The following is a 25,099-nucleotide window of genomic DNA, read 5'->3' as shown; positions in this document are numbered from 1 at the left end:
TTCTTCATACTTGGGAAACCTTCCAATAAACATTATACCTTCAGAAGGTCTAATTCATCCAAACAAAATTTGGGCTGAAATTGATTAACTATTCCTGTGTTTTGCCCTATATTTACAATGCTAGCTCTGAATGATATCTATGGAAGGATAGAACTGGCTTTAATGTGAATGACATGCCACCTTAATGTATATCTAATTTACTAAAGACACTTACTGCTTGTTCCAAATATGGTGTTGTTGTCATGTTTGAAAGACAGGGTGGAAGCTCATTCTTTAAGGTGATATGAACAGTGAAGGAGTGAGTAATGGTGGAGGGAGAGGGAGAAGGCAGGGAGAAAATGAGAGATGGGTGAAAAAGAAAATCAAAAGTGGGAAATCAGATTTTTAATCTCTGTTAAAAAATGGTTGGTTCCGCAGAATTTAATTGAACAACCAAGGGCTTTCAGAACTTCTCTTTTGGCTACAAGCCAAAAGAACTGGCATACAATATTCAAGACAAACATTACAATTACCACAATGCACAAGTGAAGACAATAATATATCGAGTGAAAGAGAGCTATGGAGTCTTATTGCCTACTCATAATCTCTGTTAATTAAACATGATGCACAATGAAATATGATAATATCTAACCACTGAGGTTTGTCTTCAAATTTTGAGCAAAAACAACCATGCCAAACTTGGTATTAAAAAACCAAGTCAAACCAAGTATTATATTTTTGTGATTCTTTTACAATGCTTGGTGAATGCCCAAAGATCACAACTTATATGAAATAACTGAAATAACAAAACAATGCCTCTGTTACATTGTCTGCAATCTGATGTCTTTAGAATGGGCCATGATATTTCTATGCTCTCAGCATTTTCTCAAAAATATTGCATCCCTGCCAAACAGTTTTCCATTCTTGTGGCAATTGCCCATGGTGGCAGGAAACCACAGTGCAAACAGATGCCACCTCAAGCAGAAAAAGTGAGCTGTGTGGTTGACTTGGCTCTATGTTTATTCCCTCTCTTGGCAGCCAGGGCACAAGAATGTCCAGTGCGGTTTCCACACCGTCACCCTCTCTGGTGCACACAGGCACTGAGGGATTGTGGGTAAACTGACGGCTTCTCATGCTGCTACACCACTATCCAGGACCATTCAAAGCTCCAGTAGTTAAATGAATGGAATTAAAATACACATTCATTAGGTAATGCTAGGATACTTCACTTCAGTGAAGCAGAACTATTCACAAACTTTATAGGCATCTTGGCTCTGGTTCTTGGGTTTGAAGAGTCTGCATGGCTTAAATGCTTAACTGAGATGGAAAAAAATACTGGCATCATATAAAATGTTTGTAATTTCTAATGAATACCATAAAAATATTCTGCTCATATGCAGAGCCTCGGGAAAGATAAAGATTTTATACAATCTGCTATTCACTTATAAAAAAAGTGTATTTTATTGTTTTAGACCACGAACCCCTAAATGGACCTGGATGGATTGGAATGCTGGCTGGTCATCAAAAACTCTGCAAGTATCTAAACTATCCTTAATCACATATCAAACGTTTCTGGGCAGGTGAAAACATACACTGAAACTGAAATATCAAAATATATACATAAATATATCCCCAGAAAAATAATTATCTTTTACCAGTGAATGACACAGATCAAGCTGTCTCATGTTTAGGAATGATAGTTTCCTTAATGCTATTTAAGCACATCCTAACTGCATGCCAGAAGGTATACCAGCATGTTTGCTTCTCCAGCTGAGTGGCTGAAGCTGAGCTGGCATGTGCTTGGTTAGTACTTTGATAGGAGACCTCTTTGGAAAAGTATTTGCAGCTGGAAGTGGTGCTGGTGGGCCAGTAGGGGGTGTTATTCTGGTTAATTAAGCCCCAATGCCAGGGCAGTGATGGGAATACTATGTTTCTGATGAGATGTTAAACTGGCTCGCTGTGGTCATTGAAGATCCCATGACACTTACCGTAATGAGTAGTAGGTTTCTTGATGTCCTGGTTAAATTCTCAGCCTGCCACCTAATCACTCCCCAGTTCAGTTGATGTGTGGTGAGCATTCTGTTGTTGAAATGGTTGCATTTCATCACCCAGGTAGGTGCTACACATTGGTGGTGCTTGAGGAGAGTTTCACCCTCATCACTGTAAAGTGTTAAAAAAAAAAAGTGCTAGAAAAATTCCAGCCATTACTATTACATTACATTATTACATTACATTCTCAGTGTTATTTACATTAGCTGATATGCTGGTTTGTCATTATTGGTGCAAATTCCCCATTTTACTTTGTGTGGTGGACTTTCTTTGCCTGAAGTGTCTCCATGTTATCCTTGAAATTAAACAATGTCAAGATATAGGCACAGCCAATTCAGTCTCTAAATCTTTTAGGGCTTCATTCCTATTGGCTGAGGCCGAGTTTACAAGTCAGTCTTTAATGCACAGAATCTTCCTTGTCTAATTAGGGCCTTCAAATAGTTCAAATAGGCTGCCTGTCTTTGTGTTATCATTGTTGCTGCTGTTTCTTTGAATTTGTTTTCCACTGCCTTCACTTGAGTAGATACTTAATAACCACAGCATAGTGAATGTGTGAAGTCTTTACAATACGCAAGTACTGAAGCTTCTTTTAAAATCAGTTGGCAATGAGTTTGAAGGATATAACCAGTTCAAAATAGCCTAATATTTAAAATTTTACAGCACGGTCTCTACTGTGGTTGAATTATTTTTATTTACAGCACTTCATCATGATGTCATAAAGCAATTTGGAAATCTAGGGCAGCAGAACTTTTTTTCTAGGACAGCAGAACCTGGACCACCCAGCAGCTGGTTTTGTAGGAAAAACACAAAACTATATTTTTGTTTGTGAAAATAATGAGGACTTAGCTGGGAAGATGTTTGCCTCTCACCCGATTCATGCTGGGATAGTCTCCAGCGCCCCCTCGTGACCCTGACCAGGATAAGCAGGTACAGATAATGGATGGATGGATGGATGGATGGAAGATGTCTGTATCTTGTAGGATGCAAATAAGCCCATGTATAAAAATCAAAAGAGCAATTGCCTCCATTGTAGCTTCAAATATTAGATATTAGAATGTGTTTCATGAGTGAACTATGATGGTGATCTAGTGGTCATTAAAATTATTTGTTCATTTTTTGTTTAATATTATAATCCACCTGCAAATATGATGTAGACCTTCAACCCTGATGAAGCCCATGCAAGGCTGCAATGTGTTGGTCCAGCACATTTGAAATGTTCTTGCAACATTTCAATAATGGCTTTTTAACTGTACCATTAAGAGTGCCTTGGATTCCTACTTGTTTGCCACTGGTACTTTTTCATAATTTTGACTTTTGACCAAACCCTTTTTGATGCATTGATATAGGCATGTCATTATTCTGAGATTTTACCAGCTATTTTCACTAAAAGAATTGAAGAAAAATCAATTTGTTCCGAAAATTATAAAGACTGCAATTAAAACTATTCATTTAAGTAATCTGAATATTCTTTCCCTTGTAAAACACTTTTGCTATGCATTATCTGTGTCAGTCCAGCCATTCTACACATTATCAGCCACTGCTAAATATAATTAGAATGAATGAATGTGTGCTGTTTGTTTATAAAAATATATGAATCATTTTGTGCTTGTCAATTTTGTATTGTGTTATGTTGTTATTTTTATTTCATTTGAGGTGGTTTACTGATGTTTGCTGGCTATTTTATTATTTTACCAAATCTGAAAGCTATTAGCTAGACCTTCCCAAAACTGGGCAAATGTTGCCAAACAAAAGAAAATATTTGTTTGCCACTAAAGCTAAATAGACCAGCCTGCAAAAGCATTTTTAGTGATAGAAGCAGGTTGCAATGACATACTATACTTTGTAATCTATTCTTTAGAATCCCACTGTTTGTTTCCATTGACAGGAGGTAGTTTGCAGTGAGAGTGACAGTATATTGCATTTATGGGAAGAGACAATTTGTACAACCATGACAAAAGCAGCATCCCCAAAATACAGAATAGGAATTCTAGTGCTGTGCTGTATATACAGTTTTCAAATAGAAGTTATAATGTTTATTCTTCATGTTAAAATAATTTTTGTGCCAGCTTCACTTCACTGCCTTTCTGTTACATGTTGGATGGAATCCCTCTGCAGAGGCTGGTTCTTAGTGTCCTGGTTCCTTGGACATCATCAGAAGGGCTGGAGTGTTCTCTTTGTTGTGAAAATATTTGTCACTGTGAAAAAATATGCAAATGAAATGGTAAGAATAAGCAATTCAATGCTTTATTATTATTATTATTATTATTATTATTATTATTATTATTATTATTTATGTTAATAATAATAATAATAATAATAATAATAATAATAATAATAATAATAATAATGCATCCAACTCAGAAGGTGGATTGGCGGTGAGAACAGGGCTGGTTGTAGGCATAGGCGACAAGGGCAGTTGCCTAGGGAACCATCCATCTGTAGGGGGGGGCATCCGTTGTATCCAGCTGTATAAATGAATGCAATGTAAATGCTATGTAAAAGTTGTGTAAGTCATTCTAGATAAGAACGTCTGTGAAATGCCTGTAATGTAATGTAATGTAATGCACCAAAGGAAAAACAAATTATCCATATGTTGCACCCATGATTTTAGTTTCTCAACCCCTTGGTCATGCAATGTTACAGCATGGCCTACCCCTAAACCTGATGCATGCCATTGCTGCGCACAGTTCTGCATTAAGAAATAGATCTAGGACAGGAATGCAGACATTGTTATATAATAAGCAATGTCAAGTTTGTAAATGTGGTTTGTAGCACTAAACAGAAGAACCCCTCTAAAGAGAGATGAAGTCCAGAATCTATAAGAAAAATGAGGAACTGTTGAGGACTGGGTGACATTTGCATGATTGGGTGACAAGGATTTTGTTACTCAATTACATTGAATCCCTGTATATTTTGGCTGTTCTTAACACCAGCACATGTTTTTTTACATGATAAGCCTTGTGATTGCAGTAGGAGCTATCACATCCTGCACTTGTTTTAGATGTATGCCTTTACACCTGCCATTGTGTGTGGCAAAATGTGTGCGCCTTAAGAAATCCAACATTCACATAAACAAACAGTGTACTGTCAAGCTGCAGAAGTAAACTGTAGCTCGATGACAGTGTTGACAAGCCATGATGAGGTGTTAGTTACAATGGTTTTTGGTGGAGTTGGGTATATTCCAACTTTTCCTTCAGAAGGGTCCATTAAGTCTTGATATGCATTGATCTGGTCCTCAAACATTAATAATGAATTGTGACATGATTAATATATTAGTGACACATTCCATAGCATGGAAACAGACAACAATATGGAACTAAGACAAAAGTCTTTATTTTTGGTCAATAAGTTGTACATAACATAATGCATCTTAAGGGATATAACAAAGTTGTTATAAATTTGAATGCCATTTACTGTCTTGCTTACAGTATTCCCATTAATTAATTCCATGTTTTTGCTATTTTACTGTTTTCAAGGGCATCAGACACATTGTACAAAAAGTAATCATTATTTCACTGATTAATCAGTATGAATATTGATTATGTTACCAATAGCACCATTTTCAAAGACAGACAAACACACAAAAATAAGAATCCCCCACTCAAAACGGTAAAAACAAAACTATTATCAGAAAAGGTTTAGCCCAAGAACTTCATGAATTTTATTTGTTGTCTCCAATCACATAAAGAATCTATAACTGTTCATACTCCTTACACTACAATTCATTTTCTGATAACTTGTTCCATAAAATAATTTCCTTCTTACAGGCCCCTGTTATGTTCTCATTAACATACTTCCAAGTAACCAACAAATCTACTGAGACGGTACACATTTTACTGTTGTCAGTTGCTTTTTTTCCTTTTCAAATTTTCTCCAAAAGTTAGCCTGTTTAGCTTTGGGGGTACTATTACAGGGAGCTTGCTCCTTGGAGAAATGGCTTCTGATCTTTAGATGTTAAAGTGATGATTTTAAGTGCTGTATCACGTTGAGGCAATGAGGAAGCCAGAGAAGGAGCAGTGGACGTTGTCGGCAGCAAAAATTCCATTGGCTTCATCATCTGGGATTTGCATGTAGACTGTGTCCTCCTCATTCAGCTGAAGAACAGCACTGCCAGACATCTGGTCCAGGAAGCCCTTGTTGTACTCATCATACGTGAACATGATAGGCTCACCATTTTTGTACAGTGCCACCAAAGCATTAGCCCCATTTACATGCATGCTGTAGGAAAAGTAGTAGACCCCAGCGGCCTGGCAGGTGAAGATCCCTGTAGTGGGGTCATAGTGCTGCTCTGCGTTGTAGATGACCTGGTCAAATTGAATGGGCTCTCCAGATGGTGGGTAAGCCTTTGTCAGCACTGCACTAAACGCAGACATGGGGGCCTTGACAAGCTCGGGCATCATGATCTCTCCTGCCTTCATGCTTTTCTCAAAAACTACCTCCCCGGGAGGGCCAGGAGGACCAGGTGGGCCAGGGGGCCCAATAGGTCCTGGAGTACCATCATCTCCTCTGGCCCCAGTAGGTCCAGTGGGACCCTGAGGACCAGTGACTCCCTTGGCAGATAATCCCGCAGGGCCTGGTGCCCCAGGAAGACCTGGGTGACCTTTGGCACCTGGTATACCTGCTGGACCGACAGGCCCAGCTGGTCCCCTTGACCCTGGTGCTCCATTTTGTCCAGCTGGCCCTGGCTCTCCAGCTCTCCCTGGGTGACCCTTGGATCCTGCAGCTCCAGGTGCCCCTGGTGCACCAGTTGCACCTGTGTAGCCGATGTCACCTTTGCTACCAGGAGCTCCAGCGGGACCCCTGGGACCAACAGGACCTGTTGCTCCTGGAACTCCTGACTTGCCCTCAAAACCTTGTGCACCCTGATCACCTTTTGCTCCCCTGACTCCTGCAGGTCCCATGTCACCATTATCACCTTTAAGTCCAGTTGCACCTGTCGCTCCCTGAAAACCTCTTGAGCCCTGGGGACCAGCTGGTCCCATGGGGCCTGTGGCACCTGTTGGGCCAGTATACCCAGTGGGGCCTGGTTCACCTTTCTGACCTGTGGTACCTGGGCTACCAACTACTCCCCTCTCTCCTTTCATTCCGGTTGCACCTGGTTTTCCATAACCGGGGCTACCTGGCTCTCCGGGTGCTCCTGTAGCTCCCTGTGGACCCTTCGGTCCTACAGGGCCAGGCATACCTGGAGCACCGTTATCACCTGGCTTTCCTGGCATTCCTACCCCAGGGGCTCCGGTATGGCCTTTTGCCCCTGGCAATCCCATAGGTCCAGAAGCCCCATCTCGACCAGGTGTACCTGACTTCCCAGGCTCCCCAGGCATGCCTGCCTTCCCTGGTTTACCAACACCTGGTTGACCGCTTGGCCCAGAAGGACCCATTGGACCCATAGCACCTGGTTCACCTGGTGCACCAGGTATGCCATGTCCTCTCTCTCCTTTGGCACCTGGCAGGCCGGGAATACCGGGATGTCCCTTCGGGCCTGATTCACCTCTTGGCCCCATTTGTCCAGGCGAACCGTGCGGCCCAGGTTTACCAGGAGAAGAAAAGCCTGCAGGTCCAGGGCTGCCAGCAGGGCCAGGCATTCCCCTGGGACCCTGCGCTCCGGTTGCACCTGTCTCGCCCCTTGGGCCAGATGGGCCTCTTTCACCTGACTTCCCTGGGCTGCCTGGAGAACCTGGCTTGCCAGCTACAGTGAGGCCAGCTGGTCCTGGTGGTCCGGGTGGTCCCGCTGGGCCAGGGGCTCCAACACCTCCTTTTCCTGGGGGTCCGGGGGGGCCTTCAGGTCCAGGCTCACCTGGCTCACCTGGGGGACCTTGCTCTCCTGCTACCTGCATTACTGGAAAGAAATCACAGTTTTAAATGTCTGCTGTCCTCCTCCATTGTTTGTAGCTCTTAGTATTTCTTGCACATGTGAGCTATATTAATTCATTTAATTAAATGTATTATTATTGTTAAATAATTGAAATCATTTAGAATTATTTCAGGATAATTATTTTAGTGTTGTTATGATGAGCAATCTGATCTAACTTCCTAGTAAATAGCATACGTGTAATACTCCACTAGAAAATCAGAAAGTGCACAATTTCGCCTGCAGAAGTGCTTTAAGAGTGAATATTTTAAAAAAGGTAATCTAGAATTCAAAACATACATTATGTATAATATATCACCAAATGAAATATGGCTAATATGCTAAATGCATATTAGTAGATGACATGTAGTAATAAAAAAAAATGTGTCACACAGTTTATAACATGATTATAAGGCTGAAATTTCCTTCAAGCACAAAATCAAACCACAAACAGGGTAGTTTTGGTAGTAGCATGTAATGGAGGATGTGACAGCTTGTGGTATCGCATTGGAACAGGAAAGAAACAAGCTGCTTTGACTTTCAAAAACACAACCCACAAAAATACCATGCAGAAATTACCCTGTTTGTAAAAAAAAGGCCCCATTGGCTGTGGACCTAGAACCATGGATTTGCTTGCATATACAACACAAGCCTTATGTGCTGCAACATTGCAACAAAAATAACTGTGTTTGCCAAATCCGTGACTAAGTAAGAAACTAAAGTTGAGTAGCCACAAACAAGTGCTTGTTCACCTTGTACCAGACTTGTAAACTTACCAAAAGACACATAGAAAGACATTTGGCTTCAGTAAGGGGCTCAATATTGTCTGAGGCAGCATTAATAATGCAATGAAGAAGATTATACATATATCCAATTTCAAAGATGGCTTGAAAATATTATGAATAATTACATTTTCCATGAATTAGAATGTTCTTTGTTTTTATTTGGAAAAGCGAGCTAGCTGAATAAGAAACCCATTGGGATATTCAGCGGGTGGAAAATATAAGTATCTGGTGAAGATAAACAAAACGAGAACCAGCATGAAGTCCAAAGAAAATATAACAATGTTTACTTTACAAATGTACTGGAATCATCATTGTCTTCTGCCTCATTTCTATTTTTGATAAAAAGTGAAAACAAAACAAAAATTTAATTCAGAGAGTTGTAAGGACTGCAACAAACCAGGTTACTGAGACTGAGCTATACCATCTATAAATCTAAGGTTGGGAAAATCTGATAATGTTGGCCACCTACTACATGCCAATGAAAGTACTGCAGTACAGGTACGTGTTTTAAAATAAAATTAAAATTATACTTGTTATTGTCTATTGTGATTGTGATTTTTTGTAGTTGTTTCATCTTTTTTGTTTGTTTGTTTAAATCATGGAAATTGACCAAACTACTTTCCTTAAAGTGGGCTAATAAAGTATCACTTAACTTGATCTGGTATAATGCAGTTACATAATTAAATAGAACATGTGATATTAGCTTTATAATTTATTATAAAGTTTTTTATTTTATGCAAGACTAAATGTTGTCCATTTACTCAATGTTTGAAATAAAAAAATACAATGCCTTCAAGTGTACACATCCAGTCTGGTATGGATGGATAGGCGATGAATAAGTTATATAATATGAAAGAATTTTGTGGCATTTATTCTGTGGTTACATGAGCAGTTATAGGCTCAGGAAAGCCATTCTAAGGTCCATATGTGTTTTCAGTTCTCTTATTCGAAGAAAGCCAAATGGGATACTGTTCACCAGTGCCCCGGAGGCTACAATTGCTCTGTAATACAAAATATATTTAACCATTCTAAGATAAAATGTATGTAAATGCTGCAGGTTGTACTGTAAGACTACAAGATGCACTGCCTGAAGTTCAGCCTTATAATGTCACATCTGGGCTGAGCCAATGTTGTGCTTGGAAGTGAAGAAAGCCTACAGGAGATAATTTGCTGTCTCGCTACCCTGTGCATGTTTCCACACAGACAGCTCTTTAATCGCTGAGTTTGGAATATTCTGGGGAAACGACAGGGCAGGTAGCTGTGACAGACCAAGTGCACACAGACTTCCTTCCTTTGAATCTCTCCCAAAAGCAGTTACCACTTTTACCACTTAATGGGCAGCTTTTCAAGTGGCAGCTATCTGGAGCCACTAAGCTTCTGGAATGGAGAACATTACATGAACCCTTGATTACTAATGCATCTTTTTAAACACAGTTCTTGTGCAGGATTATTTAAAGAACAGGAGCTGAATTTGGAAGTCTTTTGATTTTGTTTTGATGTGTCATGTGGCTTCCATGGGCCAAGTACCACAGCAGATAAACATGGTCTTTCCCAAGACTATGTATGGATGCAGGGTTTTGGCAAATTAAAAACAGATGTTACCACATTTTTTTTTGTTAGCAGGCACACCCAAACAAACCACATTTCAGTGCATTTGCAGACAAATTAGAAGTGTACAGTATACACTGCAGTTCAGAGTACTTAAAAATAATTACCGGTAACACCATCTGTACCTATATTATGACAAAAAGTATTCCATCTGCCAATAAACAAAATGTTCAAAATTCATGTTCAGGAAAAAATGTGCTTTTTTTATGATTAAAAAAGCTCAAGCTAATTTAGATGCAGCACAGGCCTGCTATACTTCAACTGTTATGCACCAGAATTTAGGAAGAAAAAAAATGTTGCAAAATATGACAAAAGTATATTATCAAACAAATATTTTGCTTGTACCTGAAAGCAAAGCATTCATGAATTAATATAAGCATTAATAGTTAACAACTTTGATGCACTTGACAAAATAAGGTAAGCGGTGTGAACCCATCAATTTTTAAATTTCTCTCTATTTGCCAATATTTTCTATATTCTATATGCTAGTAAATTGAAATACATATTGACTGACCAGCATCTAATTATATCCTGAGTAATCTTCACAAAAACTACTTTCTTTAACATTTAGAATATGGACATTACTTTGCTGATCAGCATTTTTTGACGAAAGAAGAGATTGGCCAGACTATAGTGAGCTGGAATGCACATGATTTTCTGCAGTAAAATATGATCTGCAATTTAAAAAAGCTACTTCACTAAGAGCTGTTTGTAGCAGGGCATACCTTTATGAAGAAAGGCTAAAAGCATTAAGCATTGCAAGTTAATTCCTAAATCTGAAACAAAACTAATAGGTGATGATTTTGAAAAAGACACATCTCATCCAGAGCATGATTTGCAAGCTGAGGCTAAAGTTAAATTTTTAACAGATTTCATTTTTTGCATCTTAAATATTCTTCAGTATGTGAAATGGAATATAGAATTCCCATAAAAACAGCCGTCTGAACATTATTCATAACATTACAAGATGCAGTATTGAATGGAAAAAAAAAAAACTTGATTGGAGCTTTGTTTCAATTCAAGTGACTTTATTTTAATGTGAAGTTGTTCTGCAGTCTGTATAATATTTAAAATTTTCATTCACATACAATATGCCAAAATGATCTCTTGATATGATTGCATTCAACGATCCTGTGTTTTCATTCTTTTTCTGTGTTGTATAAGAGGGAAAAAACTGCTCCCCACAATGGAAATGGTGTCACATCATGTATGTGGCTCCCAAAAACAGTACATATGTTTTCAACCAGGGCAGCTACATCTCAGAATGTCTGGTGGGGTGAGAGTAGGTCCTTAAAACACTCAGGCTTCTTACAGGATAGAACAGCTGAACTCTGAGAGACCAACGAATAGCCATAGCTGGTGAAATATGCTAATATGCAGTCAGTAGGCTGCCACCCATTGGACAAACCCTTATGTTCTCTGGGCCAATCAGTTCACAGGAGTAACCTGTCCTACTTTTAAATTGCTGTCCTCCTGCTCTGATGAATGCACCCGCCTCTCTGCACAATTTAATTTACGCTCTTGTTTTATGAAGACAGGTCAACCTTATCTCACAGTTCAGCAGCTACATTGTCACACAAATCTGATAATCAATGTTTGAGCAAGTATAAGATTTAAAAACATTAAGATTAGTGAAACAGCGCCAGCCCTGTGGAGGAAATCACTAAAAAACTTTTGTTCTTACCAGGGCCCTTCACGGAGTAAGGCTGGTACTGGGGAACCTTGACAGTTTTCTTGATGTAATATCGTTCTCCATGTACGGCAGCCAGAGCCACAAGGAGAAGAAGGATGCTTGTTACTCGCAGTTCCATCTTCAGGGGCTAAATCTGCGAAGATAAAACATGGGCTGTGTCAAACCTGCTGTCCCAATAGTAATACCTCAACTGCATCAGTGATAGAAAGCTCAGCTAAATCTCTGCTTGTTTTGAGAAACTTAACTGAGTGAATACACAACTGAGACTTGCAAACATTCTCAAGTCAGAACTGAACACTGGCTGCTTACAATTCTCTGCTGAAACTACTTCAGATAGAAACCCCAGTAACATCCTAGATCCATGCATGCACATTTTTCCTTCTTCCTGCTCTCCTTATGCCCCCAATCTAAGACAGAAGGAACACGGGCACAGCCCTTTGGTATACAACCCCATGCAAGAAGGGCAGGCACAGCTGCTCGCTACCAGCTGGGATATGCAGGAAAGAACGGTAATCATGGCCCCCCAGGGAACATCGCCCACGTAACATCAAGGAAGGCTGAGTCGAGGAAACGTACCAGCATTTAGCTCCCAAAAAAAAGTCAAGGTCGGGATCGCTGTCCCCCACTGGCGGCTATATATCCTTAGGGCTTGGAGGCTGTTGGAGGAGCTGCTGCTCTTTTGAGCCATGATGTGGGTATTTATACCATATCTGCCTGTTCCATGGGTGAAAAAAACAACCTGTTCTCTAAGCTCCGCCCCCTGCCTGCCTAAACTGTAATTAGTAGTCAGATCTGCCCCTGTGAAGGCATGTCAAATGAGGATGGTAGTTTTCTTGAAATATTTAGAAGCATGATTATTGCTTTTTTACATTTTGTCTGAGCAAGAAAGGTCTCAAAAAGAGATAAAACAAATAAAACTACTAATAAACTTTGGAGTCAGTTGGTGTGTTAACTTCTTTATAAAATGATCAGTTGTTTCCTTTTGCAAGTGAAAGTGCTGTTATCTTAAAGTCTTCACATAACATGTACTTTTTTTCCAGACAATAATGTAAAAGTTAATAAAAGAATGTACTTCACCTAAAGAAATACCTTGTACCAAAGATAAAACAAAACCTCTGTTGCTATCATTCGTACTGTAATGTGTTTACAATTACAGCAATAAGCAGCTTTGCAGCTAAAGAACAGTGTTACTATCTCACCTATGTTAATCTAGATTATGGCTTGCTTTTAATCAATATTTGTCCTAAATTTGAAATCACTACACTGCATGTAGAGGAAAAATAAAAACAAATTTATTTAATCAGGAAACAAATTAAAGGATGCATGTCAGCTTAATTCAGGCCCAAATGATCACAAATATGCTGTAGTGTATTATAAATAATTAGGCAAATTCATGAATATCACTGTTGGTATTATCAACAGCAATAGATGTGAAGAGTGGCATTTAGATATTTCTATTTTCAGGTTCTTTATTATTATTATTTTTGCCTCTCATATATAACATTAAATATGTTCACATTAAATTCTAACCATGATCTCTGTGCCACATAAAGTGAATTATCACTCTACAAAGATGATATTGAGAAGCAATCTTTTTTTACTTTTACAGGTTGTCTGTGTTTGTCAAGGTCTTTTACCTTTATTTTTGACTGCCTGGTGTTTAGAAGTTCATGGCAGGAAAAGCAAATGAAACCTGAAGCAGATTTAGGCTATAGGTTGTGTCCGGTATTTTTGTTTCCACCCTTTGGGTTGATACTACAAGACAAAAATTAAGATTAGGCCTAATGTACCAGACCATAAGCAAACACGTTTCACTCCATTACCCAGAGCATGCTAGCATGTCTGTTTGTAAGGTGCTTAGTCAGCGTGTCTATTTGGCTGAGTATAACAAACCTTTTCAGTTAATGACTATTTCAGGAAACACCTTATCAAATTCCTTTGCAAGAGGATTTTTTGCATGGTACACCCAAAGAAAATTAGTATCAACGTACGAAAAAAAAAGAACAGTGTCCCACAGTGTTTCTTTGACTGGCTTGACAATTTCTGATTTTTCCACCAGGGGGCAGGACCTGCCTTTCTCCTTTGCTGAAACCTTGCCTGACTGTTTCTTTGACCCTTGTGGTCTCCTCATGTACTATTTTTGGAGTCCTAAGCATATACAACATCAAGGGTCTCAGATTTATTTAGGCAATTATAGCTTCCTCAATAATATTACATTTCCTAAATCATTTATTCCTTCTCATCCCACAGACCAGAATATACCTTTCCATGTACATAGATGCTCCCCAGCTACTCAATGTAATTGTGGCCGGTAGGAAACACACCCACCCAAATAATCACATGCTGTGAAAAACATAAGAAACCATAAAACATTTAGTACAGATTGCCTCCTTAATCATGTCAAAGTTAATTGCTGAGATAATTATGTATAGCATAATAACATAATGTATGCATATATTGTATGTGTGTGTGTGTGTGTCTGTGTGTGCATGTGAGTATGTGCGTGCATGTGTGTACTGTATGTGTGTGTGCGTGCACGTGCATATGTGTCTCTATATCTTTGTGTATGTGTTCCTATTTGAGCCACGGCATGTTTATGGGCCATTCAGTGCTGTGTCTTGTACAGCTTGTTTGAAGACTTCTTCCACATTCCATAAAAAAGTTTGAACATCAGAACATCAAAATTGTTTGAACTTTTCAAGTCTTAGAATTAGGACTCATTAAATGTAATTTTCAAAATGGCTTCTTTTTCAATGTATATAATTATAATATTTAATTGCTGCATATGTTCTATTTTAACTTGCTTATACAAATGTAAATAATATGCTTTCACTTTGCTGGGGAAGAATATCATTTTGTTAGCAAAGTAAGTTTTTCAGTTTACACTGTGAAACAGTCACATACATTAGATAAAATGATAGTTGTGTGGGGTATGATGGGGCACACACATTATTTCTTACAGATAGCTTTTTGTTCTAGTAAAACAGTGCTATATTTGAATGTCTCCATGTTCCCCTGAATGATGACTCTACTCGGTTATATGTAACAGCTTGGCGGTCAGAAAGTCCACGAAGCTTCCTATGCTTCTGGGAAATGTATGTGTATACATATATATATATAAATATCAAATCAATATATATATTTTAAACCATATTATTTCAACTCCCTCTGTGTGTTTTATTGACCACAATAAGGGTGAAGCCAAGACCATCCTTGTTGCTCCCCATTTAGCCAAATGACAGAGTTACAGGCAGGGGAGTCAACACTTCACAAGTTTCGAGGCTTAGTTAATTTCATCTTATTTTCCTCTCTGAAAACCACAGAGCGGCAACATTCTCTTTTCTTTCCATAAAAAAAAAACCTTAAAAAAAAAAATGAAAATACATAAGGATGCCTGGATGTGAAGCCTGGAAAAATCTGGGTCAAAACTCTAGGTGATGTTGTACATGCCTAGTGATTTGTTTCCGTGTAACTGCAGTTCCAGCTGGGTGTTCAGAGCTCTTGTTCGACGTCCTTGTTCTAGAAGCTCTGCGAGGCGAAGGGAGTGTCTGCTCAACTCATTGCTCACCCACAGCCCTCTGATGCGGTGGGTCCGCCACCATTGTAATAACCATTAAGGACTCTGGTGGCTAGAAAAAGCCAATGACGTAAATCTTGTTTGTTAGCATCTGGCGATTTGAAAGTGGCTCAGTGTATGACACGCTGATGCTGCTGCTGCATCACAGAAGTGGCTGAAGTTTTCGCACACTTTCTCTTTTTATGATGATGATGGTACTGGCTCTGTCACAGCACAGAAAGCACGTGTGTATTTACAATTAATATTTGTAGAAAAACGTTTTTTTTGTAAAATAGGGCATGTAATGTGGTTATTCCAACCGTAGAAATTACTGGTGGAGCTTTTTTGTAACAACATCAATAATTCTCTGTCTCTTTGCCTCAGCTGATGTTTGGTGATCATTTTGGCCACAGAATGTCTGCCATGTATCACTGGTGGTGGCAGAGGTGTTACCCTGTTCGTGAAAAAAACTCTTTAAAAACATGAGATGACATGTCCTGTATCTGAAATAAAATTGTGTTATTACCTTTGAAATGTGATGACATTATCAAAATATAATGTAATATGATGACTTCTTCAAAATACAAGGCCATGTAGTAATGAAGAGAAATATTTAAGTGTTATAAGGACCCCTGCAAATGTATCTAATAACAGTAATTCACATTCAAAATGTGTCTCTCTAGTCATGAGGTTCTTGATTTTCCTTCCTGTCATTGTCTGTGCTACATTATTCAAATATGCAGATAACATAATTAACCAACATAATTAATTACAAGTGTTTTAAACAAACAAGCAACAGCCAATCAATTAACACAGAAATGAAGAATGCACAATTAACAGTTTTTGACATTTTACCATTTATTTTGCAACACAATAATCACAACTAAATTATGAAAACAAAGCAATACAAATACACACAACTACGAAAACCCCACCACCCACTCCCAACACAACCGCATTCATAAGCCACGTTTCCACCGCAGGAACTTTACCCCGGAACTAGGAACCTTTTGAGGAACTCAGTGCGTTTCCACTGCAGGAACTAGGGTCTAAATTTAATTCCGGGGGCTTTATTTTACCCCTAAAAAAGTTCCTGCTCGGGGGGTAGTACTTTCCAAAAGTACCAGAACCTTTGGGGTGGAGCGCAAGCGCTGAAAATTTCTGATTGTTCGACTACTTGCAGTGTTTTATTTTCAACCGCCATGTTTAAAAATATGCAGCCGCAAACCGATTTATTTTCATAATAACTTCAAATCAAACTTGTATGTTATGCGGCGCAGTAGCCTAGTTTTGGTTATAGCCTGCCAACGTCTTGGAATTATAACGTGTGCTCTTCTGTTCTTTTCTTGCTTTAGTATTCGTTTTATAAAATGCTAAGCATTCGTGCTGGGACAGCATATTACGTACCAAAACATTCCGTCGGATTAATTCGGTTGCTGAATATTTTCTTCTGGATTTTCTTTGTTAGCCCGTTGTAATTGACTCAAAACGTTTGATACAGTTATGTGAGGTATGCGGTAGTTCTGCGTAATTCACATTGGTGATACAGTAAAAGCAAACTGGAAATCACCTTCCGCACTTTTTGTCAGGGTAAAATAACAGGTTAATTCTAATAATCCTCCCTTTAGCTTTTTCAGACTGCCGTAATTTTACTCTGCCATTCTTCAATTCCGCAAAAAGACCAGGAAGACTATGGACTAATTTATGGTGCATGGTTCGCATCTGGAGGGCACACTTCGCTGCTCGGCTAGCAGTAACTTTGAAGGAAAGCAAACGGTGGCTGTACCACTGCTAATTTAAATTTTCACGCAAGTCCGAGTTTTTGTTCTATTCTTGTCATTTTGCGATTAGCCTATATGGAATTGACGATGAGAAAGTAATCAAACAGCAAATTGTTTACAACGTGTGCATGTTTTCTGCTGTTGTTGCCAATTATATTGGAAATGTGAATGTATTCTGTCGCCTCTGATGTCAAGACATGAAAGTGAATGTTCGCATAAAAACATAATGAATGTGTTTGAGAGGATATATAAAACCGTTACAATCTGACTATTGGCCTGTTATATCCTATTTGTTGCATAACAACGGTACAAGTTCAACTACAAGACAACGGTAAAATATGCCCAAACGGCTGCAGAAGAATATTTCAATTCCAGGTGATTAAATCGATAAAAAAAAAAAATACAAAAGTAACCATATATAATCATTGTTGGTAACCCGTTGTATATAAGTGAAAAGAAATTATTATTAGAAAATAATGTAGGCTACTTCGGTGGTAGTATGGGGTTACAGAAGAAATCATAGGACAGATGGACCGACAACAACATCGCTTTTTCAAACGTCAGTGGGCTAATTTGCCTAATCTTCGCGGGACTTTAGACCGCGGTGGAAACGCAGACAACCATGGGCTGAAGGAACCTTTTAGTTCCTTGAAAAGTAGTTCCTGGGACTAAAAGTTCCGGGTACTTTTGGTGGAAACGCGGCTATAGACATACACACTTAGAGGCATAACCCCCCTCCCCACTTAAAAAAAGGGGAGAATAATGGGTGAATGGCTGGGATTTATAGCAAAATGTCTTCACATAATGAGCAATTAATATTTGAGAAAAAAAATATATATTTTTTTGATTAACTGAAAATATACTAAACCGGAGACAGACTGGCATATTAGTTTGACTTGCACTAAAATACATAACAAAACAAGAAATACTGCATCAAATTCAACATGTTCCCTGACCTGCCTTTTCCCATGGAACCACCCCACAGTAGTGCCAGTAGATTTCTTTCCATATATAAATCACTAAGGAGTGATAGGAGCTGTCTTAGCTCACACCGCTAACAGCAGCATCAGCACAAATGCAGGAGTTGTATCTAACCCCCAGCTCCCAGTCTATTTCAGTCTATGCTATTGTGCATACAAAAAGACTAATGTTTCCTGGTTTACCTCTCAGTGACTTCGGGACTTCGTATGCCACACAAGAGAATGTAATTTGGGGTTGATGTAATGGACCCTTTAGTAGAACATGCAAGTAAAGAGCCCTCTTTTCTAGGTGGGACACAGTTCGGGATGCGGATTTAACATTCCAATACACGCAATACGCCACTAAAAGCTACTTTTGGTTTTTATGAATGGAAGGATTGATGTTGGCCTTTCAGACCGAGCAAGGGTACAATTACAGGGACTCGAAGACAACAAGTTCAATGCTGTCGGAAGTGTGACAGCCCTGAGGCCTGGCATGATTTTATAATAGGACCCAGAAACCCTAAATACCAAACCATCTTGAGTTACAATGTAGTTATCTTGAAATGTAAGCATGTTCTCTTCCCTGAAGTGCTGTGTTGACTTTTCCCCTCCTCTTTTCTTCCAAGATGGTAGAAACTGCAGGAAAACATACATATTTGCCTTGTTAAGATGCACAACATGGGATAGGGGCCACAGAATATCCTGATGATAAATGGGGAGAATGGTTATTTGTTTATTTTCCTGATTAAAATGCATATTTGAAAAACCCAACTTGACTCCAATGTTGACTTGAGAACAGAAAATGTGTGGATGGAATCAGTAAGCTTAGCTACTACCCGGCTACTGTAGGCAACACTGTACCACAGACCAGAAAGCACTACAATGAGCCTCCTGTCACTACTCTCCTTGAAAAAAACAAATGCTGGTAGCCTGGTGGATATGCTAAGCAATGGTAAGTAAAAACACAGCATCACTGTTTTGCGCAGAATTCAACTACATTCATTTTGGCAGAATGAAATGCATCTGCGTGAAATTTAGTTTTAAATTAGATTAGATTAAATTTAGAGTATCCTGGCAGGTTTAGGTGCTGTCTAGGACAAGGGTTGATAACTTTTTTTCACAGAATGTAGCTGTATGCAGGAAACACAGGGGAAATAAACTTGAAATAATAAACTGTATTCATACATATCAAATGGTTTGGGAAAAATGTTCTATTTAGATGTATGGATTGGATTACATCTAACTTGGAAAAAAGGCATAGAATGGCCTAGATTCAGTCCAACTTTGTCCTTAATTTTGATTTACAAGTGAATGCATGAGTTTTTTTCGTTGACAGACACAGCTCATTTCATTTCATTAACTGCAAATTGTGTCTGTAACTTTATGAGTCAAATTACAGGTCAAATGTTGACTGATTCCAGGTAAATGTATTAGAAAATAAAACTGAGACAACCATGCCCAGCACCCTCTAGATTAACTGTAAACCTTCTCTCCTCAATATAGCTCTGCTATAAAACAGACACCTCAAGGCATCTCTTAATAAGATAACCATAATAGGTTTAGGCTACCAACACTACAATTTGTGGTAACGCTTTTGAAAGGCTGAAGCAACTGATGAATTTACTGTGGTTTTAAATGTCAATCAAAGCAAAAATACCTCAGGCGCCATAGTACTTGGGAGTTAGCCTCTACCTTTTTCACCAAGTGAGTTAGCAGCTCTTTTATTCTAACATTTCAAAAATAATCTCTTTTCACAAAAAAATAAAGATAGGCCATCTCCATTGTTCATTGCTGAGTGTCACAATAGGAAATGGATAGGAAGGACATTTGGTTGCAGAGCACCAGGTTTGTTTGCCATTTCATGAAAAAAGCAGTCGCACCACTGTTTAACCATCTGTTTCTCTGCAGTATAGGACCATTACCGTATTTAAGGTGAGTTCCTATCAACATCTTTGCAGGAAAATGTAGTCAGGACTTTTTTGCTTTGGATCTGCATCACCTAGAGAACTAGGAGACAGCTTTTGCTCTTAGTGACCTAGCGACTTAACCTGGATTGCTTCTGTGAACATCCAGCAGAACGAATGAATAACGTGCACAGTGTCAGTTGGCCTGTATAAGCACTTCATCTTAGCAAATGAAATAATAGTAATAACCAGAAAGTACATGTTTTTTGAAGTCAGTTTTTGGAATCAAAGTTGAACAAAGCCATCTTTATGGGTTTTTAAGAGTATAAGTATAGGTGGTGGAAGCTATTCCGTGCTGTATTTAAAGATAATAACTAATTTGAGATTGCATGCCTATGGAAATTGCAGGTTTTACTCGTCTGCTCTGGATTTATTTTTGCCACTTCACAATAAAACGTGACAAACCGTCAAAGCATGCGAGAAAGCACTGGCCGTCATCTTAAGTAGAGATGAAGCCAGTGCTCCAGGATTGGCAGAATAGAATGATTCTTGTAAAGCACAAAGAAAGGAATTCAAACATGCTACACTTTGAAAATGCCAGTAGATTAAGTTGCAGATTAATGTGTGTATCTGATCAGAGTTTTATAGAAATCATTCAGGATTCAAGAAGAAATCTGGAAGTATTTGAAAATCCAACCACAGGAAATGTGTTCACTTGAACATATCAAGAAAAAGAGGATTCAGCCTGTGTTCTAAACACATACATACTAGATAGGTTTTCAATGCTTTATTCAGGTTGCTGTCAAATGCAAAATACAACTTCCGAACACCTTTATTTAATATATTATTGTTTTGAATCTGCACACTGAACTACTGTGATTGTATTGTGATTTGAAGAGAAGAGTTGCATTAACGTGTTCACTAGGGTCCAATTAGTCTTCAGGGATGCTCGAAACCCTAGAGGCCAGTAGTAATGCATTTATTTTCGCCCAATACTTAATTTATCGATTAATGCCACCATATTTAACTCACCTGGTGTCCCAGGTTTAACATTAGTATGTGCAGAAAAAACTGTGTACACACATTATATATAGGGTGTTTTCATTTACTGTTGCAATTATTCTGCACCTCTGTAACAATCACACTGACTCGGTCATATGAAAGTAACAGTTTGGTTTTCTTTGTATCCGACTTGATTAAGTTGTGAATATGATTGCAGCTAAAGACTTCTCACATGTCAAAGCTGAAGTAAATTTATAATGACTCTCCCCAAATGAAGATGGAGATTTCATGTGATTAGGATGGGAGCGTATCTATGTTCCCAGGGTCCTATGTTCCCAGGGTCATAGGACCTTGGGAACATAGGACCCTGGGAGAGCACATACGTAGAGCTGGGGAACATAGGACCCTTTGTCATGTTCCCATTATGTGCCATATAAATATGGGGAACATAGGACCCTGGGAACATAGGAATGACCCCAGGATATGGCTGGGTGTTTGTCACAAAAGTCGCAGGTGCCAGGGATTCCGAGGCTACCCAGTAACCCTGCATTCACAAAGTGAGCAACTTGGTTGATTGGTTGCTCAAGTTTTCTAGGCAGTGGGAGGAGCAGGAGCTTTCCACTTTTTTTCCCCATTTGGTCTCGTGCAACTACATATTAATGATGAGAAATAACGGCATCATCAAAGACATACTTGCCATATAGCCACATATCATCTCCTTTTGTTACTATAGTTATGTCAGACACTGATGAATATTTGTTATTGCTATCTCGTTAGCCATATATCTCTCTATATCTCTCTCACTAGTTAGCTGCCTAGCTAGCTTTCTCTCTTTATCCCTCACTAGCTAGCTAGCAAGCAAGTTGAAACTGCCGTCCAAGCATCATTTTTCAGCTTATCCCTGTATTCTTTTTTTTTTTTAACTTTATATGCAATGGGTGCAATTGTGCCATAATGATAAGTTGTTCGTCCATTTTTTCCTCACTGAGCAGAACAGTAATTTGCGAAATGGTATCATATTGGTTTGAGAAATAGGAAGCCCAAAACTCTAATTGGCTGTTGACGGGCGATGCCCGTGAAAAGTTAAACTCTGGGCAACATTTGTCATTCAACTTTGTTTGCTCAGTTGCCCAGTTGCTTGTGTTGCTGGGCGTCGCTCAGCTACATAGAGAATGAATGGACTTTCGGCAACTGGGTTGACAAGTTTCTCGCTGTGTGAACTCACCGTTAGCCTGAAATTTTAAAAGAGAAGTGTGTTTTATCTTTGCAACGAGCCTGCTAATTTTGAAACTGAAAAAAAAGAAGATATTTACTAAAACTTATTATCCAGAGTGACTTTAAATTTGAAAGTTCAGAGCTCTAGCAGGCCATCTGTAGGATGCCCCCTTTCAAATTTATGAAAGCACCAGTCACGTGGCTGGCAGTCCTATGCACCGCATGGCACAGGAGCCCATGCCAATTTCCAAATAGAGTGCCTGCCACTGGAGGCAGCAGTGGAGCAGCTGTTGAGGTCAGTGCCACAATCCAAGCGTTCTACCCTAAACCGATACAAACTTTTTAAAATTTTACCTTTTTCTGGAAAGACAGTTCATTAAATTACAAACTACTGAAAATAATCATGGTGCAGAAAGGAAAAAGCGATCAATCATGTAGATGATTCTGAAGACCAAAGCAGGCGAGGGCAAATGTGTTGCCAGACCTAATTACCAAAAGATACATAACCTAACCAAGACTCACCAAACTTTATACTGCATTTGGGTTAAAAATGAGGGGTTGTGGGGGTGACTGCTTTTTGTTTTCAATTTAAAATGAACAACCAGTATACACTGCAGAAATTTGAAGTGAGTTTACTGTGAGTGCAAATGCTTTATTTCAGGGATTCATCTTCATCAACTTGAATTAAATGTAGTGTACAGAATCTAATCTACAGACATGCTAGCCTTTTTTAATTCTATGCTTCATCACCTAACCTGTCCTGACTTACCTAACCTAACCCAGAGGTACATAACCTGCTTCATCCTCACCGGAAACTATCTTAAACCAATGGCATGCAATGTAGTTTATGTTTACCCACACTTATCCAAAATTTAACATAAGCCAGAGGCACAGTACATAACCTAATCTTATCCTCATCTTAACCCAAAATGCTTAATTTAGCCTAAAATTGTTTCCTCAATTATAAATGTATAATGTGTACACTGTGAAGTCCCATGGATAAGAATGGCAGCTCAATAAATAATGTAAAATAATATTAGTACATTCCAGTGGCTGCTTCGACCTTCACAGTTGGTGGAAAAGCTTTCGGAAAACCAAATGTGGAAAACTGCTGGAACTGCACTGTGTAGTAATAATGTGAATAATAAGAAATCAAGCAGACTACTGTCAATGTGCTTATTTTAATGGCAAGCCAACATCCAGGTTTATATTTAGCTTAAGGTCTGGTCTGACTCAGTATTTACATAACTGGCTGTTACAGTCTTGGGCACAGAAGGATGTCCCTGCTTTATGTGAAAGGGAAATGAATTAAAAATGCATGAAGTATGTTACACTTTAGATAAAGACACCATAGCAGATACATAAGAACAAAAAGATTCAGATAGACTCACAAGTGCAGTACATAATAATGTATACATACTTATACTGGTATGAATTTTCTGTTTCTGGTGTGCTCTTGTTTGCTTTCTTTTCTCAGAGGCTTCACACAAATACTTCTCTGTCTGCATTCACTTGGACTTTGTTTTTATGTGCTCCTTGGTAGAAAGTACATCTAAAAATACGATATGAAAAATAGTCTTGTAATGATGGACTCCTTTAAAAGGGCTTGCTGGGACTACCCAGCTTGTACTTTTTGTTTTGTTTTTGGTTGTTTTTGAGGGGAGTAGGGTAGGTTTTTCAGCAATCACCCAGTGTGTAATTATAGGCTTGACCCAATCTATTCCCATTTAATGGATGTTGTCCTTCTATGTTCATTTGACTGTCCGGTATTTTTGGGACAAGGAGGATTTGCTTAGCTGACATTGCACATGTTGTACATTTCCACAGCAAGATGTTTTTAGAAGTAGTTCAGGTCAATTTTACTTCTCAGGGCAACAACTGAGATGGATTTATCAAACAATTAAAAATGTATTTTCCATAGTTGATTTCTTAAATTATGTAATTAGATACTACAAAATTGCTAAACAAAAACTAATATATTACCTATAATTTCAATATATGTCTACTGTTCTTTCTTTTCTTATCCAATTCTATTCCATTCACTTCTTGTCACACGTACTCACTGAGTGGACCCAAGTACAGAGATACTCCTAGACACCAGATGTAAAAATCCAAAAAGACTTTACTTGAGAATTAGGCAAAAATACAAAGAGATTGAGAACATGCAAAAAGACTGGAGAAACACAATATACAGGAGAACTAAAAAACACTAGGAAACATATTCAGGAGGCTAGCAACATAAATGGCTGGCATAGACCTATGGAGGTTCACACAAAGACTCAGCGGAGACACTAGGTAAGGGGAGAACATATAGAACCAATAATCTAATAATCACAAGCACACACAAGACACAGACACAAGAAAAGGGAAACAGTTGGCCTCTGGTGTTCAACAGGGGAAACCTGTGACAGGCCTACCCCTCTATGAATGGCTCCCAATGTTCTCTTGAGGCTGGTTCTGCTGGTGTATGAAGAACTCCTGCAACAAGCCTTTCTAAAAACATGAAGTGAATTGAATGTCCCTATCAGAGACCGTGTCAACAGAGAGCCCATGTAACCAAAACAAATTTTGGATTACTAATTTCTTTAGCAGAAGGAAGTTTAGCTTGGGGTACAAAATGAGCGGCCTAGAAAATCTATCAACTATTATCAGGATAGTGTTGAAATAATTTGAAATGAGGAGTCCTGTGATGAAATCAAGTGCAATGTATGACCATG

The 25,099-nt window shown here is 38.7% G+C and overlaps 1 protein-coding gene across 1 annotated transcript; it reads right to left on the bottom strand.

Annotated features, from left to right (window-relative positions):
- Positions 1 to 5,339: 5,339 nt before the first annotated feature.
- Positions 5,340 to 12,629, bottom strand: col10a1a (collagen, type X, alpha 1a). Its single transcript, XM_064333399.1, has 3 exons — positions 12,539 to 12,629; positions 11,954 to 12,095; positions 5,340 to 7,864 (listed from the first exon to the last, which is right to left on the bottom strand). Exons 2-3 carry the CDS (start codon positions 12,078 to 12,080, stop codon positions 6,009 to 6,011), a joined length of 1,983 nt encoding a protein of 660 aa, XP_064189469.1. The 5' UTR covers positions 12,081 to 12,095; positions 12,539 to 12,629; the 3' UTR covers positions 5,340 to 6,008.
- Between the last annotated feature and the right edge of the window lie 12,470 nt (positions 12,630 to 25,099).

Source organism: Anguilla rostrata, chromosome 1, assembly GCF_018555375.3.
Source record: "Anguilla rostrata isolate EN2019 chromosome 1, ASM1855537v3, whole genome shotgun sequence".
Lineage (NCBI taxonomy): Eukaryota > Metazoa > Chordata > Actinopteri > Anguilliformes > Anguillidae > Anguilla > Anguilla rostrata.
Note: the sequence above shows the minus strand (reverse complement) of the source record. Positions and strands in the feature narration are given on the sequence as shown.